The following is a 19653-nucleotide window of genomic DNA, read 5'->3' as shown; positions in this document are numbered from 1 at the left end:
ATACAAAGTGATTTACTTCCACATCAGACCAGGATTAGTGTGCAGTATCACTTGCTGTAAATTGCCGTATTCCTGTCAGATTTGAAGTTTGATTAAACTGCATTTCATTACAGCAGAGTGTTTGCTCACATATTTGTTATATGAGCATTGTCCTCTCATAAGTGACAAACATAATTCATCTAAGTGATGCATCATGTGAAACATCAACTGGATGACTCTCCGGAGGGTCTCTTTAAATATAATATAATTACTATTCCTGGGTTGATCTAGTTTCAATGTCATCAGAAAATGACCTATAGTCTAAATCAAGTTTTATGTTAAACATATTTTACAATTTTTGATTTTTTTTATACATTTTTCATGTCATGATCTATGTTTAAAAAAATTCTAAAATCTTGCATTTTCACACTAACCACAAAGCCTAATACTAATCTGGCACTTTCTGTTCTGTAAAGAAAACTTTTCCCCAGTCATTTCATTATGATCACAGGCAGGATTACAATGAAAGTTGACACCTATATATACATATATATATATATATATATATATACACTACCGTTCAAAAGTTTGGGGTCACCCAAACAATTTTGTGTTTTCCATGAAAAGTCACACTTATTCACCACCATGCGTTGTGAAATGAATAGAAAATAGAGTCAAGACATTGACAAGGTTAGAAATAATGATTTGTATTTGAAATAACATTGTTTTTACATCAAACTTTGCTTTCGTCAAAGAATCCTCCTTTTGCAGCAATTACAGCATTGCACACCTTTGACATTCTAGCTGTTAATTTGTTGAGGTAAGCTTGTGAAATTGCACCCCACGCTTCTAGAAGCATCTCCCACAAGTTGGATTGGTTGGATGGGCACCTCTGGCGTACCATACGGTCAAGCTGCTCCCACAATAGCTCAATGGGGTTCAGATCTGGTGACTGCGCTGGCCACTCCATTACCGATAGAATACCAGCTGCCTGCTTCTGCTGTAAATAGTTCTTGCACAATTTGGAGGTGTGTTTAGGGTCATTGTCCTGTTGTAGGATGAAATTGGTTCCAATCAAGCGCTGTCCACTGGGTATGGCATGGCGTTGCAAAATGGAGTGATAGCCTTCCTTATTCAGAATCCCTTTTACCCTGTACAAATCTCCCACCTTACCAGCACCAAAGCAACCCCAGACCATCACATTACCTCCACCATGCTTAACAGATGGCGTCAGGCATTCTTCCAGCATCTTTTCATTTGTTCTGCGTCTCACAAACGTTCTTCTTTGTGATCCAAACACCTCAAACTTGGATTCATCCGTCCACAACACTTTTTTCCAGTCTTCCTCTATCCAATGTCTGTGTTCTTTTGCCCATCTTAATCTTTTTCTTTTATTGGCCAGTCTCAGATATGGCTTTTTCTTTGCCACTCTGCCCTGAAGCCCAAAATCCCGCAGCCGCCTCTTCACTGTAGATGTTGACACTGGTGTTTTGCGGGTACTATTTAATGAAGATGCCAGTTGGGTACCTGTGAGGCGTCTGTTTCTCAAACTAGAGACTCTAATGTGCTTATCTTCTTGCTTAGTTGTGCAACGCGGCCTCCCACTTCTTTTTCTACTCTGGTTAGAGCCTGTTTGTGCTGTCCTCTGAAGGGAGTAGTACACACCGTTGTAGGAAATCTTCCATTTCTTAGCAATTTCTCGCATGGAATAGCCTTCATTTCTAAGAACAAGAATAGACTGTCGAGTTTCAGATGAAAGTTCTCTTTTTCTGGCCATTTTGAGCGTTTAATTGACCCCACAAATGTGATGCTCCAGAAACTCAATCTGCTCACAGGAAGGTCAGTTTTGTAGCTTCTGTAACGAGCTAGACTGTTTTTAGATGTGTGAACATGATTGCACAAGGGTTTTCTAATCATCAATTAGCCTTCTGAGCCAATGAGCAAACACATTGTACCATTAGAACACTGGAGTGATAGTTGCTGGAAATGGGCCTCTATTCACCTTTGTAGATTTTGCACAAAAAAACAGGCATTTGCAGCTAGAATAGTCATTTACCACATTAGCAATGTATAGAGTGCATTTGTTTAAAGTTAGGACTAGTTTAAAGTTATCTTCATTGAAAAGTACAGTGCTTTTCCTTCAAAAATAAGGACATTTCAATGTGACCCCAAACTTTTGAACGGTAGTGTATATATATATATATATATATATATATAACACAGGATCTACCACTCACAATAGGTGCCAGTCACAGCTCACCCCCTCCTCCTCCCCCCTGCACAATCACCTCTGCACAGGTCAAAGACTATGCCAGAACAGTCTCCCATAGAGGTTTATGAGTTCCCCCCTGTCTATTGTGCCCATAACCTATAAGGCTGCTGTAAAGCATATTTCTAAATGCTGTTAAGTGCAGCTCAGGCAAGATGGCCGACTCTACTTTCATAAAATGAATTCAAAGAATCTATACATTTATTAGAATTGAACATTTTACACAATTTGGCTTAAATTAATTAAGAGGTTGGACATAACTGATCCCAGGATATCCTGTTGCGGGGAACCCTGGAATAGAGCAGTTATTGAAGGGTGCCATTTAGAGATGAGCAAGCATACTCGCTAAGGACAATTGCTCGAGCGAGCATTGTCCTTAGCGAGTACCTGCCCGCTCAGAAGAAAAGGTTCGGGTGCCAGCGGGGGGCAGGAGTGGCGGGGGAGAGTAGGGGGGAACGGAGGAGAGATCTCTCTCTCCCTCTCTACCCTCGCCCCCCCTGCTCACTCCCACAACTCACCACTCCCCCGCACTGGCACCCGAACCTTTTCTTCCGAGCGGGCAGGTACTTGCTAAGGACAATGCTCGTTCAAGTAATTGTCCTTAGCAAGTATGCTCGCTCATCTCTAGTGCCATTGTTTCCGTTGGAGGTTTGTGTACCTCTAGAGCCAAAAAGTCCAGGAGTAGGTGGTCACTGCTTTAGCTGGTAGAGGGGAGTCTAGCTCAGAAGACCTCCTCTTTTTGGCAGTCCTTGGTCCGCAGTGTAAGATCTGGACTTCACTTAAAGTGAACCTGTCTTATTGAATATGGTATCTGATCTGCCATTAGAAAGTTATAGAGCAGGAGAGGAGCTGAGCAGACTGACATATAGTTTTGTGGGAAAAGATTCAGTTGAACTAGTGATATACCCATTTACATTTCTACTCATTCTATGCTTAGGGGTCCAGTGGATGGTTCCATCAATGATTGACAGCTATGTTTGTACAGTCATACAGTAATAGCTGTCAATTATTGATAGGACCGCTCACTAGAAGCCTAAGTATAGAAAGAGCAGGGATTGAAATGAATAACATACAAGTTATTTTGAATCTTGTCCAAAAAATTATATATCTCGTATCAATCTGCTCAGGTGCTTATGCTCTATAACATCATGCCAACAGATAGGACTCTATGAACAAAGTGAGAGGTTCCTGTTAAAGAGATTCTGTTGGCTACTTTGAGCCCTATAAGATCAACTTACGGGCTCAAAATAGCTGACACACTGATTCTGTAATTGATGCAAGTTTTATGCTTACCTTCCCCGCTGTTCCTCCGTTGTCAGCTCCCAAACCCGCCACTTTAATGCATTCTGTGGACTACACAGCCAATCAGAGCCACCGCTCGATGAACCAATCACAGCCATTTAATGAACGTCTGTGATTGGTTCACCGAGCACCGCAGTGGTTGCCTGAGCCGTGGCGCTCGAGAATCAATCAGAGCAATCGCTTGCTGGAGGCTGTGTTTACAAACCCTGTTACCAGCAAGCGATGTTCTGTCAGCGCTGAGAACTGCAAGCAAGCCTGCCCGGAACTGCGAAGACCAGCAAGAGGGATGCGGACGGCACCTGCTAGGTAAGTATAAGACATTCCCTAAGAATAAGACCCTGTGCCTTTTTTGGGGGCAAAAATTAATATAAGACATGGTCTTATTTTTGGGGAAACACGGCATGTGGCATAAGGGCCTTTGAGCCCCCACATGCAATTTGGTCCTCGTGTAATCACTGCACATGCTATAGTTCTGACAGACAACCCCTTTAAATAACAGTGATGCACAGTTGTAGCTGCTTTAAACTTGGGAATGACCTTTTTACTTCAATCGTATTGTACCCAGACATTCTTGTGACACATCCAGCCTGATAAGACACTTACAAATATGTCTTCAGGACATGCTGTCTGGGAATCATTGGTGGAGGCTATGGCTAAATTAGAAGTTGGCCAGTCTAAGATTGTCGCAACAGAAATATATCTTGTCACACATTGTCTGAGAAACATTGGCAAAAGGGTACAGCCAAATTAGGAGCGATGCCGATGCCAGCTGGCCTGCCCAACATCTATTACAATATAAGCAGTTAACAATCTTTGTTTGGAAATTACTGCAGACATTTTGCAAACTATTAAAATCATTCCATCTCCGTGTTTCAATACTTTTCCGTTGACGTTATTCCAGCTCTTAGACTCTAATACTTCCTTTTATTAGTCACTCCAAATATCAAACTTTCATAGTTATTTTGATACCCCAACTCATTATGCAGTCATGAAATCATGTTACAACATCATTAACAGGAGATGTTATAATTAGAGATGAGATTTGGCTGCAGGCGGGGGGCGGGGAGCGGCGGGGGAGAGCGGGGAGGAATGGAGGGGAGATCCCTCTCTCTCACTCTCCCCCCCCCCCCCCCACTCCCCCTGCTCACTCCCGCAACTCACCGCTCATCCGCGCTGGCAGCCGAATCTTTAGAGACGAGCGGGCAGGTACTCGAATAAGGCACTACTCGCTCGAGTAGTTTGCCTTAGCGAGTACGATCGCTCATCTCTAGTTATAATGCCTTGGCAGTGCCACCAATTGGAAGGTAACTTTCCTACAAGTCAGTGTCCAACGTTTTAACAAGCCTTGTAACATGACTGAGAATATAAGCCAAAACTAGTATTCTAATTTTTTCCTTCCTTTGGCTTATTTTGCCAAGCCTCTTAAAAAGTCAGACATTGACTTGTAGGAATGCTACCTTCTTATAGGAGGCGCTGTTAAAGCATTATAACATCTCTCATTTGCATGCCAAATTTCCCAGAAGAGCATTGTATGGCCTTTTGAGTCTCCTCATGCCTACTAGGCGGTCTTCAGAAGGAGAAACTGTATACCCCCCCGAACAACAAAATTAGTTATACTGTATGAGGTTATCTCTTAGAATGTCTAACCTAAAAAGAATTGAACTCTAAAGGGCTCGTCCTGTTAAGAAATTCCATTTTCAATTACAGCATTAGGGCATTATGAGCTAATTTAGGGTTGGGTGTGGGGTGGACTTTAACTATAATCCTGCTAAGAGTGCCTCTACAAAGATCATCTCACACCCTAGAGGACCAAGCACCTTCATGCATCACACAGACAGACCACTGATTTTTAAATGAAAACTGTGTAATACTTCTTGTCGCCTGTGATGGCGCTGCGGAAGAATCAAACACTTCCTGTCATTTTTCTCCCACTGATTACCACTGATTTCTGGTGTTACCAGCTGCAGGATTAGCCTGCAATCAGGACTCTTCTACCAAAAAGGAATTGTTCAAATCAGACAACTTCTTTAAGAACTTTTCAGCACCTTATTTATGATAAATTATTTCATTTGCTAAAACAACTGCCTATTAGAACTTTTATTTCTCAAATTACTACTGCAGTTTATATACACATATCTGTAAATGAAGACTTCTATAGCTTCCATAGATTTGGCCCAATGTCCATAGGCGGATTTGATTTGCGGAATCCGTATGGGTCACCTGCGTGGAAGATCCGCAATTCAAAGTGCCCATTGGCATCCACAACTGAATTTAAGCATGCAGATTTGATTTCCAGACCGTTTGGTGCAAAAAAACAAATCGCAGCATGCTCCATTTCAGTGCGGATTCTGTGCGAATGGGCTCAATAGAAGTCAATGGGTGCGGACGATCTGCAGTGCATCCGAAAATACAATTGCAGATCCACTGCGGATTTGAAGGTTAACATCAATTAGGGAGGTGGGGAAAAGGCTGGCAGGTTGGGTTGCAGATGATCCGCAGTGCATCCGCGTGGAAAAACCATTGCATCCGCAATCTCCCACAAATGGTTTTCGCAGGTCTCCAGCTGCGGAAATCCGCATGCAGAATCCGATCCACCCGTGCACATGAGGCCTTAATTAGATTTACTCTAACCTACATTTTTATAGAACCTGGTATTTTTTGAACCGCAGGTAGAAAGAAATCTGGACAGACTCCCCCATTACAGAGAACTAGGTTTAACTCTCAAAAGCCACAGCTTTACTTTCAATAATGAACCTGGAATAGAGATACGAGTCCAGACTTAGGGAGATAAGTACGCTGTATGACTTTTTCATTCCTTGCACAGCTCCATTCACTCCTCTGTCCCAGGTGTTTTAATGGAAGTCTATAGCCAGGTGTGCTGTTTTTCCTGAGTTCATTGGAAGCTTTTGGCCCAAAGAAAGGTGTCTTTTAGCATTAGGAACCCGTCCAACAAAGTTCTACCTCTACTTCATATAGGCTGTGACATGCTTCTTCTCAGATACTCTTCATCACATGTATAATCTACAATTATGACTGTGAACAATACTTGCTTTATGTGTACCACAGCACAAGGGTTTATTGTTCCCGCTCAGGTATATAGTGTTAGGAAAAAGCACATGTGATTGTTAGATATGGAGCCTTAGAAATGAGGGGAACTTACTGGCACTGTTTTGCTGGCAGTCCTGAGGGTTACAATTCTGGAGATTTTCAGGCCATGGCTCGTGATCGCACAGATTATTATCCTCCTCTGCAGCCCCGCTTCTTTTGTTCACACATTTCACTTGACGGCGCTGGATACCCCCTCCGCAGGAAGCTGTGCACTGTATGCAGCCAAAGCGTGAAGACAGCCCAAAGAGTAAAAGAGAGAGTAAAAGGCATGTGATGGGGCACATTAGTACCCCCAAATGCAATTTGTCGTGGAAGAAGCTGGTTAGTACGGCAGCCTTTCAGTAGAAGGTTAATATGGGGAAGTAAGGCATCAGTATTCCAATGCTTTGTTGACTTCCCCATCAGTAAAGAAAGGTAAAAAAAAATGGTGCCACTTACCTGACCCCAGGGCCCTACAGCCCATGTAGTACAAGGATGTTCATTACAAGAACGGGTGTTGTTGGGCTTCAGACCTTCATCACAGCGACCAACCTGGGGACATGTGACTAGTCTCTGCTGCATACCCCCACCACACTCTTCTGAACACTGATAGGACAAATTATTTATTATGTTTAGTGCCATATAGCTTTGTAGGAAACAAACTCATACCCATTTTTTTTTGCTTTGTTAATTTTTAGTATTCATAAATATATACCCCCATTTTTATTAGTCATCAAGGTGAGGCTAAGGTAGTTGTGTGCGTAGTGCCTTTTGGGTACAGTCATGGGCACACGTTTTGAGACTGGACATTAGCTTCTGGGCCAAATCATGACCAATGACAACTCATACTTGCCTAATCAGTGCTTGGAGTTTATCACAATTTCTGTGTTTTTGTTTGTCCACTTTTTGAGAATTTGACCACAGGTTCTCAAGGGGATTGAGATCTGGGGAGTTTCCTGGCCATGGACCCAAAATTGTTCAATGTTTTGTTCACCAAGCCACTTACTTATCAGGTTTGCCTTGTGACATTGTACTTCATCATGCTGAGAATAAGCATTGTTCATCACCAAATTGCTCCTGGATCATTGGGAGCAGTTGCTCTTCTTCTTCAGTGAGCCCACTCCATTGGATGAAAAGCAACCCCACACATGAATGGTCCCAGGATGCTTTACTGTTGGTATGGCACAAGACTCATGGTAACGCTCATCTTTTCTTCTCCAGACAATCATTCTCCCAGATGTCCCAAACAATCTGAAAGGGGCTTCATCAGAGAAAATAACTTTACCCCTGTCCTCTGCAGTCGAATCATTGTACTTCCTGCAGAATTTTGGCCAGTTCTAAGATTTTTTTTTAGAGAGAAGTGCCTTCTTTGCTGCCCTACTTGACCCCAGGCTAGCCTTCAAAAGCCTTCGCCTCACTGTGTGCAGTGGCACTGACACCTACCTGCTGTCATTCCTGAGCAAGTTCTGCACTGGTGTTGCATTGATCTTGTAGCGGAATCCTCTTCAGGAAATGGTCCTGGCACTTGATGGACTTTCTTGGGCTCCCTGAAGCCGTCTTCACATCAATTGAACCTTTTTCCTTGAAGTTCTTGATTATTCTGGTTGTTTTGAATGATAATCATCCCGTGCAAAAGCATGCAGAAAATGAATGACTGAACGAGAATCGTCCAGTCGTTCAGACTTAAGCATGCTTAAAATCCTGAATGACGATCGTTCAGTGTAAACAGCAGCTGTTCAGTACTGAGCGGCCGCTGCTTACAGTGAATGGAGGTGGGTGGGGGAAAGCGGGGAGACAACTCTCCTCCAGCTTCCCCCGCCCCCCTACTGGCTGCGCTATGAGCGATCCAGCGATACTCGCTCCTGTGTAACAGTACGGGAACAAGGATACACGGAGACAAGTGTTGGGCATCGTTTGCCCAACCCTCGTTACATGTAAAAGGGCCTTTACAAGCAGCCATGTCCTTGCCTTCAAAGCCCTTTGAATGCTAAGCAATGATGGCTTCACATGTTTCCTTGAAGTAACCATGGTTAACAGAAGAAGACAATGATTTCAAGCAGCATCCCCTTTAAAAGCAACCAGTTAGCTCTTATATATCAATCAGCATGACAGAGTAACATCAGGTACCTTGTCCTCATCAACACTTTCACCTGAGCTAATGAGAAGATTCCTGCAATAATTTTAGCAAGTCATTTTGTGACAGGGCTGAAATTCAGTGGAAATTGAGTTTTTTATAATTAAACTTTTTCATGGCAAAGAATGACTTTGCATTAACTATAGATTGTTATGAAGGGTGATCAGAGGAATTGCAAATCGCCACTATAAAAACTTACACAGCAAATTTTGTGAAAACCAAAATTTTTATCAATCTCAAAACATTTGACCATGATTGTATTTATTTTGTAATCGTTAGGATGAAAGTCTACCCTTGTCCTTGCCCTACGTACTTACCTCCCTCCAAGATGAAACATACCACTCCATACACTTCTGCTCATGACAAACTATCTGGATCCGTGGCTTATAAACAGTACTCTGACAATGGAAAGGCCTCAGCTGCCTCTTGTCCCGCATGTCTAGACATTGGACATCTCTTACTCGGACTCCAGTTCCACAATTACTTGAGCACTGTAAAACAAATGTGATTTTCTAACTAAAGAGTTTTCATAAATAATATGTGAAGAAAAAAAAATAGAATGTCAATCATTAATTTATGTACATATTGTTATATAGGCTCTCTATCAGCATTCAGAAACCCCCTCTTCCTCCAAACAAAATCTATGTTCAGTCATACAATAAGCAAAAGACATGAAGAAGAGGGATGCAGCTGCAGTCTCTCTTTTTCTCTGAGACTACATGCTGTGAGAGGGGAGGGGGAGCAGAAATGAGGAGATGTTCCATTGCTCATAGTACTAATCACACCAGATAGAGCCCAGCCATTAGCAGGCATAAAAAAAAATGGAAAAAGACCGAAAAACATAGGCTAGACATAATTTCTGTCCAAATCGGTTTTACTCCACATCTACAGTTGCCCAACGAGGGATTGTACTTTACAGTGAAACCGCTTTGAGAAGACCATCCCCTTGTCCAGACCAGATTTCAGCTCCCCAATATATTATGTATACTGGCATTCTTTGAGAAGATCACCACCCTAGAAGGGCACTTTTCCACGTAATTTTGGGAGCTCATCTCAAAGAAGTTTCACTGTACAGTATTTTGTAACCATAAATACAAGAAGTCAAACTGGTTGTCCAGGACTTTGGGCAGCTTTGCTATTGATAACCCATCCTCAAGATAGGTCATCAATAAATGATCAGAGGGGGTCTGCCACTTTTGTTCTTTGACAATCAGCTGATTCCCAGCGCCACTGTCAATGTGGTCATAACTGGAAGCAGATAATATTGTAGCAGCCCGATTTGGTACTGCAGGCACAACTCCCATTGCATACAATGGGAGCTGTGCTGTAATAGCAACCCAGGCTGCTGCACAACAAACAGCATTGTTTGTGCTGACAGCGGCACCAGGAATCAACTGATCAGTGGAGATCTCAAATGGCAGACCCCTGACTATCATCTATCAATGACCTATTGGGAGGACAGGTCATCCATAGAAAACCGCTCAAAGTTCCAGGTAACCCCTAATGTGGTTTAGTTACAAGTATTCACTTTACTTAATCTACAATGCACTAAAAGCATTGTGTGGCGCAGAGTGCTAAAACAGCAGAAATGCAGTCCTAAGCTCTTGCTTACAACATGAATGTTGCGAGTTCAATTCCCGCATGGTTCAGGTAGCCGGCTCAAAGTTGACACGGCTTCCATACTTCCAAGGTCGGTAAAATGAGTACACAGTTTGGTTGGGGGTAATAAATTACTTGAAAGTGCTGCGGAATAAGTTGCCGCTATACAAATAACAAGATTTATTTTTTGATTTATACATAAAACTTTTTCCTACCCATGCATGTAAATGTAGAATATTGTTTAATGACAATCACTTATTTGTGAACAATCCATAGTTCGGTTGGTTACCTTGCTCCAGTTTCCAACTATCCAGGATGCACAAGGCCGTAAGTAGCAGCGTCGAGCAGGAGCTGGCTTAGTACTGATATCACATGTACCATTGTCATCTTCTCTGCATATAACTGTTCGCCACATTGCACCAAGGCCACAGGAGGTAGAACACTGCAAGCCACAAAGTTCATACCATAATAAAGTATGACAATGCAAACTGCACAGACTAAATTTACAGAGCAGGCGTAGTGTATGCATGCAGTACACATGGTATTTTTTGCGTAGCAAAGACCTATTTGTCTATGAATTGCTCTAATTATCCAGCGAAACGTGTATTTGTAAGTTATGAAAGGTTCATAGTTTAGTCTTCCACTACCTGCAGCACACATGCGCTCAATGCATGAAATGATGAAACCCGTATTTCACTTACGTGGAAAACCATAGTTAATCTGGAATGTAGAGTTATGCAAGGTTGACTTTCATATGTAACAAGTGCCAATGTATTCGCATTATAGACATTTTCCATAGGGGGAGACTATTACTAATCTTAAACCCCATTCAGAATTTAGTTAGTATTTGGCATCCATATTTTTAAGCCAAGATCCAGGAGTCAGTTCAAAATACAGAAGAGATGCAAATCTTTCCATTACACTTTTTTCATTGTACATTAAGTTCTATTCTTGGTGTTGGCTTCCAAATACTGATGCAAACACTGCTGTCTGAATTGGGGCCTAATAAGAATATCCTACTTCAAAAAGCAAGTAAGAGTGCTTTTACATGTTACGATCTGTCGGGCAACAGATGCCTGACAGGCCATCCCAGCGATAGTCGCTCATGTGCTTTTATACTGGAATGAGCATCACTGACTGAATGTAGGTGGAACGGCCAGGGATCGTTCCCACCCTCCCGCCTCCATTCACAGCAAGCAGGTAGTCGTTAATAAGTGAACGACTGCTAGTTTATATGGAACGATATGTCATTGAGTTTTCTGCATGCAACTACACTGAACGATAAACATTCAGATTCTCGCTGGATCACGGGTATCCGACTGATTATACCATGTAAAAGCACTTTAAGAGTTTAGAACTGAATTACTGTATTACAGTAACCAAATCTTCTGCTCATTCACTACACATAATACGAGTGTAACTTTATCTTTACACAACATTTTCCATTTTTTCCATTTCAAAATGCTTAAACCTAGAGAATTTCAGCCAGCCAAACCAATGTTGCAAAACAAACCACTGACATCTCCGGAACATGAAGGGTTTGCTTCAACCTCAAGAGACTGTCTGAGATTAACATTTTTTAATTACATTGCAAAGCGTTATCCTCTTTCCAGGGTAATTATGTTTATTCCGTTTATTCCAGGAAAAAAGCACTTACATATGTGGAATAGTGCAGGTCTATACTGGCTCTAGCCATAAACCACAAAGAACTGTCTGTTTTCTCTTATAGTGGAAACTCTGTATTTGTGTGGTTAGTATACATTAGTAGAGAATGACTACAAGACTAGGAGATGTTCACTGTCTGTAATGCATATACTATCATGCTATACATACCCTCAAAAAAGCCACTGACCCCAATAGAATGCCAAGTAATCAAAGAAATCCTGTCTCGTCTTCCATCAACCAACTATTATATCAGTGTGCAATTTATTGCAGACAGTGACTCATTGGGGGAATATTACCCATAAAATGTAGTGCTTTTGTATAAACAGATATATAATCTTCCTTCTTAGCTTGCATTCGTAAACGTTACATTTAATACTCCAATTATAAATTATCTGAGGATATTGTCACATATAATGGTGTTTTGGAGCCCGGGGAAACTTGAGTCAATGATGGACTAACCATTTGGGCATTAGAGCAATGCGCAAAGAGCCAGACTACTAGGTGGCCAAATTGTAATCAACACTCTTTAAAGGAATATTCATACAATGGATCTTTATTGCGCATCCCTAGCGCCGGCTCCATTGAAAGTGAATGGAGCACTAGTGCACTTGTGTGACCAGTACTACCTTCAGTCTCTTCTTCATTGAGGGGTGGCGGAGCAGTAATCCCGCACTGAGGAGGATAAAGGACATGGGAGACCCATTCTTGAGATCAGTCGGGGAGATCCCCATTGATCAGTAAGTTATTTCCTAGCCTTTAGATAGGGTATAACTTGTAATTGAAGTACAAGCCTTTTAAAGACCATGGCCTTATGTCCAGCACTTGGCTATTTCCATCAGGCCAACTGAAATGAATGAAGCGCCGACTGCGCACGCTCAGCCAGCGCTCCAGTCACAGTGACATCACTGCAGGGGGGGAAGCGACCGCCGCATTAACAGGCAGAGGGGAACTTGGGAGTCCTGTCCTTGCGATCAGCAGGGGTCTCAGCAGTGAGATCGCACTGAAGAGTAAGGAAACCTCTAACTTGTAATTGTAGTTCAACCCATTTACTGCATGGGGGCCTGGATAACTTTAATCGCCCTCTGGCTTCAATATCTCATGTAAGAACCAGTTACATAGGATTGGCAAACTCATCAGCAGATATGTTAAAACGGTTAAATAGGTCAATATTTTAAGGACTAAGCCTCTGTATTTTACAACTTTGCTGATGTTATATTTATATTCTGATATGCATTAACATTAAAAATCTTACCTCACTCCAGTTCCCAAACTCCCAGTGACTTCTCACTAGTTTGTCACCGCCATGTGATAAAGAGAGATTGTAATGAGGTGTGATAGATGCTCTTGTTTCTTCCTCGGAATCAGGATAAGTGTTTTCTCTAGTATATTGGAATGGAATGTGTGTCGTGACAGATGTCACAATGTCTTTTAGGATTGAGGTTGTCATCTTAGGTGAAGATACGGTAATGTGTGCGCCATTGGATGTTCTGTAGTCATATCGTTCTTGCAAAGTAGACTTTATTGTATGTACAGGATCAACAGAAGTTGACATTGGAGGAGTCCATGAAAAATCTGAAGAGTCATTATCCAAAGGAGGAGGAGTGAAAACACCAGGAGGAGTTGTGAAAACACCATGAAGCCAAGGATAACTTACTGAAGTGCTTTTCTCTTGTCTAGATGGTAGATCTGTTTGGATTATTTCAATATCCTCTAATATTTGGTGTGTAAATGTATCCAACTGCTCTGGTATGATTGGATTGTGTGAAATTTTGTCAGCTGGGTCTGAACGAGAAGTAGAAGAATAATGAGTTTGCCTTTGTGTAGTATCTAAAATTAAAAAATGAGAAGAGGTATGCGGTGATGGAAATGTGGTAATTGTTTTGGGTGTACTTGTAGGCTTTTGGGTAATGGGATGAGGTAGGGTTGAATGTGTCATACTTTCTGGAAAGTTGTGGATCATGGTCTGTGTTGAAGCTGAGGTTTCATCTGGCGTATCAACTGTTTGCACCAAGTGATCTTGATATCTTGAGCCGCTGGTGCTATGTCGTTCCTGATCACTGGGTGCAGAAGTGTATTGTCCCAGAGAGGTTTTTGTAGCTGTAAGTGTTCCTTCAGATACATTTTCATCAGTTTGGTCTTCTATCAATATATCAGGGTTTACTGAAGTCTTCCACCTCCCACTAGATATTGTAGTGAAAAGACTATTTGGGTTTTCTGTGGATAGGATATTTTCACTACCTTCTTCTTTGTGTCCTACTCCCAGATGAGGAACATGTGTTGGGAGGTATTCTGGCTCTAATTCTTCCTCTTCATTAAAATTATTGTCTTCAACTGGTTCATAAGTCAAATCCTCATGAAAATTAATAAAGTTGTAATCATAATAGAAGTCATCAACAAATGTCCTCCCAACTTTTCCCTGACTGCCATCCCCAATATTAGAAAAGTCTCCTTCAGAAATGGAATTATCTTCCAATAAATGCTTGTTGCCATTAGAAGATCTTGGGAAGCCTGGGAAAATTTCATTCAAAATCTCTTTGCTGGATCCTCCACTTCCAGTCCAGTCAAATGGGTTAAAACTAGGAATACATAATGGCATCACACATACTCGCTTGCTGATAGGACGCACGGAAGGATTACAGGCACCACCTTCAAGGTCATTATCACAATACACATCTCGGTACTGGAACCCATCTCCACATGAGACAGAACACTAGGTGATATAGAAACAAAATGGCCATTTATTAAAAGTAGTTTATCACTGACGATGTAAAAGGAAATCAATGCATTACATCTAATTCCTCTATTTTGAGCATGTTCTTTTGTTCCCGACAACTTACCTGGCTCCAGTTTCCATGGTGCCAAGCCGCAGGACAAGGTTCACGGTGGTTGCAGGTGATACTGGATTCCGGTTTAGGAAGGTGTTGACAGTCTGCAGGTAGCAATGCACGTTGTTCATCAAGTCCCACTCGTTGAATACATAAGACAGTTCTCTTCTGTATACCACCTGTGCCACATGTGATAGAGCAGTGCTGCCACTCTCCTACCCACCATCTGTGGAAAAGAACACGTACAGCTGGTTGGATAAAATGAGCAGATTCATATATTAGACGTAATAAAATCTGAGGCAATGTGTATTTATTGGAATAGTAAAGGATAAACTGAAGTCTACGTCACCTAGGAGGACAAGGCTCCTCATTGCATTTCCGTTGTCTGTCATCTGGTCGGGTCAATGAATCGCAATATCTTTCTTCAACAAGACCGGCAACTTTTTCCACACAGTGCACTAGCTGTCTTTGCACCCCTGACATAAAAATAAGGAGTTAAAAACATATATATGAAGGTTGATGGGTCAACAACAGGTTATAAACCAGTGTTCCTTAACTTCTTTCCTCAAGTATCCCCAACAGGTCATGATTGGAGGATTTCCTATAGATAGAATTCCGTTGCAATTTTTGATGCACTGATGATAATTGCATGTCCTGTACAACACTAAGGAAATCCTGCAAACATGACCTGTTGGGGGTACTTGAGCACTAGAGTTAAGAAACACTTTTCAACCTCTTAGCACCCGAGGATGTATATTTACATCATGGGAGCAAGGGGTCTGTATAAAATGGAATCCCACTCTATATATGGCAGGTTCCGGCTGTCTTTGATAGCAGACACCCGCCTACAACAGCCGTGTTTAGCGTTCATGCCAATTACAGCTTTTAACTCTTTAAAGGTTGCTGTCAATTCTGACAGCGGCATTTAAATGCCCTGATTGGTGTTCGGGGGTCTTGAACAGCCCCCTTGAGACGTGATTGCGAGGTGGTGTTTGGTTGTCATGATAGCCAGGTACCTTCTGAAGGCCCCCAGGGCTGCCATGAATGATCATCTGTCAGAATACAATTTAGTATAATATAATAGCATTGCATTATGCTGCAAGAGCTATCAAACAATCGCAAATTCAAGTCCCCTTAGGGGACTAAAAAAGTAAAAATTACTGAAATATTTTTTTTTATTATTATTGTAAAAAATAAAGGACAAGAAAGACCTGCACCCGCACTCCACTTAGATTTAAAAAAAAGTTTTTTAATACATTAAATGAAACCACTGACAAATACAACTCGTCCCACAAAAACAAGATAGCTACATCAACTGAAAAATAAAAGAGTTATGGTTTTTTGAAAGTGGAGGAGGAAGAAACAAAAATGAAAGAACGGCTGCATTAATAAGTAGTTACAAGCTCCAAGTTGTATGGAGCCATAATAAGGCACCTATAGAAGTATATCAGGCCCTACTGGACCTTCACATGTCTCCAATTTCATACAGAGGCGTATGGAGGCCATGAGGAGAATACCTCCATAATGCATTGCTGTAAGAAGGCACCATAGGGAGGCATTGCTGTTTACAGCCATAGAGAATCTATATGGTGCCATACAGTCTCCATACACATGGCTTCGGCATATGCTTCATTCAGGAAAGAGACTGATGTTATATGTTAAAAGAGCGCTAGAATACAATATTATTCAATTGGTTACTATAGGTTGCAGCTATTTTTGCAGTTATCAGATTTCATAAACTTCTACTGCTGAAGCCTCTTACCAGTGCCACAAGTGGCAGAGCATTCAGACCATGCGCCATATCTCCATGAGAAGTCTGGTGGTTGAATCTCATTGCTGCTGTCTAGATCCCTCCTGATGGTATACTGGTACCGGACCCCAGGATTCTTCTCTTGGAACAGGAGCTAAAACCACAATGAAATACTCTAACTTATCTGTAAATTAGGTGAATGATTATGGAAATGGAAATGGCCATTATATACAGTATTTGCTTGATTTCTGCATAGTTTTCTATGAGTTGTTCTGAATATACATGTCTATATAGAAATCAAACTTTAAAGGATATGGGCACTTTTGGGGGGCAGCTTTCCAGTTAAATTCATGTATTTTGTGCTTACAATTACTTTTGCTTGAGGGTTGAATTAAAAATTTTACACCATTTCTTTTCTGCAGCTTCTACATATTACTGTATATAGAAAATGCAGTCTAAGCCTCGGTAGGAGATCCATCAGTGTGCTGGACTGATGAAGTCCTTAGCTCCTGCACTTTTTGTCCGTTAATTTGTAATCACAACAAAGATAAACTTTGCAGCCTTAGGTTGGCTGCATACTGGCGGATTAGCATTGCAGAATCCGGAGCTGGCGTCCGCCTCCGGATTCCACAGCCAACACTGTCCATAGCATGCTATGGAAAAGTGATTCTTCCTGCACATGAGCGGAAACCAATTGCGGTTTCGGATCGCAGAGGAAAAATTGCAGCATGCACCATTTTTGCGCGGATTCCATGTGGACAGCTTCCATTGAAGTCAATGGAAGCCGTCTGATCCGCGGCCCTTCCGCAATTGACATTTCCCTTATTATCATTGGTGGAGAGGATTATGGTAGTGTTCCTCAATGTAGCGCCTGCCAGGAAGTCTTGAAAGACGTCTGTCCCCATAATTCCTATTTTTATCTCCGATAACCACAGTTCTGAGACTCCCCCATATGTGTGAATAATATTAGAAGTTTGTTTTATAACCTGCCTTTTATAAACCCAGCACACATAGTAGACTTTTCAGTTAGGTTAGCAAATCTTATTTTGTAAGGCTGTAGTAAGGAGTTAATCCATTAAGGATTAGCAGGGAAGTCATCCATTAAGGCTCTGTTCAAATCTGCATTGCAGCACATCCATTGCAAGGCAAACTCTGGTGGCGCCCTGCGGACCCCATTGATTTATAATGCCTACAGCTCTATATCTTCTATTAAATGTGCTGTAATCTGTGATGAAGGCTCTAAGCAGAGATGTGAATGCAGCATCAGCTGGCTTTTCAAATAAAAGTATATGGTAAAAATATGGATATAAATGCTGCTGACCATATTACCTGTATCCACACAGGCTCATATGTTGGTCCAGGTGCGGTAAGGTTTTCCAGATTCCCAGTGCGAGTATAGGTGAACGTTGTCCCTGCAGCTTGATAATCTCCATTCCACTGAATTGTCCATCTGCCATTTAGGAAATATTTCTCTGGATCTTCACTACGTAGTGCTAAGAAGTTTCCTGCCTCTGCTACTTCTTCAATCTGGATCTCCCGCGCTCCGGGTGGGATTAGACCAATGTCAACATACCCTGTAAGCAAACTAATACTTTAAAGAACAGAGAATGTGGGATGATTCAAGGGAGTGAGTCTGACATTCTTACTAGCCATATTTATGCATTTCACTCCTTGTGAACCCAGTAACATTATCCCTCGTTCCTGAAGATAAACACATCAAAGTCTGTAGTACTTGGAAGGCACCAATGTGTCTTATATAGTCAGTGTCTATAAAAAGTATTCATCCCATTGGAGGTTTAGTTTGGTGTTTTTGATATTGATCAAACGAAAAAAAGGTTTGGTACTCAATCAACTGGACCAACACTGAATAGGAACTAATGAAATTCCATGAGAGATTCAATGCATTCCACCCCACCATAAACCTGACATTAAGCTACTCTTATACAGAAATTAACTTTTTGGACACCACAATAAAAAATTTAAACAACTCAATACAGACATCCCTATACAAAAAAACGATTGATCGGCCCACATACCTCAGATGGGACAGTTCCCATCCTAAGCACATCAAAAAAATCCATTGTCTACAGCCAGGCCATCAGATATAACTGGATCTGCTGCAACCCAACAGACAGAGAGAAACATCTATACCATCTTAAAAGGACATTTATAAATCAGGGCTATCATCCCACCTCAATTGATGACCAAATCAACTTCTCCAATACACGGAGAAAGAAGAAAATGGCCGTGTGCCTCTAGTAATGACCTACAATTCACAGCTAGAGGTACTAAGGAAAACCACAAAGAAACTTCCCTACACAAGGATGACCATCTGAGAACCATATTCCCGAACCCTCCCCTTCTATATTACAGGCAACCTCCTAATTTGAGGAACTTTATAATCAGGAGTGCATTGCCCTCCAACACACAAAAAGAAACTTATCCCTGTAAGGTAAGGAGCTGTAAGACCTGCTCACATGTACCGACCGCAGACATGATACAAGTCCCCAGCACACAGCAGGACTATAAGATCCCGGGGACATTCACATGTTCCATGTCTGATGTTGTGTACCTGATCCTGTGCAGTAAAGGTCCTGTTGGGGGTCTTTATGTTGGAGAAACAAGACAAAAACTTAGAGTAAGGATGAAATCTCATCGCCACTCAATTACAGAGGGAAAGACAGAATTACCTGTGGCAAAACATTTTTCTAGCCATGGACACAACATGGAACAGATGAGAGTTATCATACTGAAGGGCAACTTCAAGTCGCAGCATCACAGAAGAATTTGGGAGTATAAATTTAGGGCCATTTTTGATACCCTGAAGAATGGAATGAACCTCGAGCGGGGTTCTTGCATGAGTGGAGAATATGAATGGTCTGAAGGAGATCAAGAGGGATGTCCTTTAGGAATGCACCCAGTGGGTGGGTGGGTCGGGGATGGCATTGTCTCTTTCGAAGGAGAGCACCCAGAAGGGGTGCTATTCCCAATCATTGTTGTACACACTTGGTAAAAAGTCATACATTGATTAGAAAGAATGCTG

The 19653-nt window shown here is 41.7% G+C and overlaps 1 protein-coding gene across 2 annotated transcripts in view; it reads right to left on the bottom strand.

Moving 5' to 3' along the window:
* ADAMTS7 (ADAM metallopeptidase with thrombospondin type 1 motif 7) overlaps positions 1-19653 on the bottom strand; it is a 78312-nt gene that overhangs the window by 9027 nt on the left and 49632 nt on the right. Inside the window, exons 15-23 of one of the 2 annotated variants that reach the window (XM_066592971.1) lie at positions 17940-18184; positions 16623-16764; positions 15210-15336; positions 14873-15086; positions 13288-14745; positions 10660-10812; positions 9089-9262; positions 7097-7243; positions 6711-6870 (exon numbers count right to left, since the gene is read on the bottom strand). In XM_066592971.1, the coding sequence (XP_066449068.1) occupies positions 6711-6870; positions 7097-7243; positions 9089-9262; positions 10660-10812; positions 13288-14745; positions 14873-15086; positions 15210-15336; positions 16623-16764; positions 17940-18184 (2820 nt within the window). The remainder of the gene's footprint in view (positions 1-6710; positions 6871-7096; positions 7244-9088; positions 9263-10659; positions 10813-13287; positions 14746-14872; positions 15087-15209; positions 15337-16622; positions 16765-17939; positions 18185-19653) is intronic. The other variant, XM_066592972.1, reaches the window with a different exon arrangement.

This window comes from Eleutherodactylus coqui, chromosome 2 (genome assembly GCF_035609145.1).
Source record: "Eleutherodactylus coqui strain aEleCoq1 chromosome 2, aEleCoq1.hap1, whole genome shotgun sequence".
Classification (NCBI taxonomy): Eukaryota; Metazoa; Chordata; class Amphibia; order Anura; family Eleutherodactylidae; genus Eleutherodactylus; species Eleutherodactylus coqui.
The sequence above is the reverse complement of the archived record's forward strand: the minus strand, read 5'-3'. Positions and strand labels throughout refer to the sequence as shown.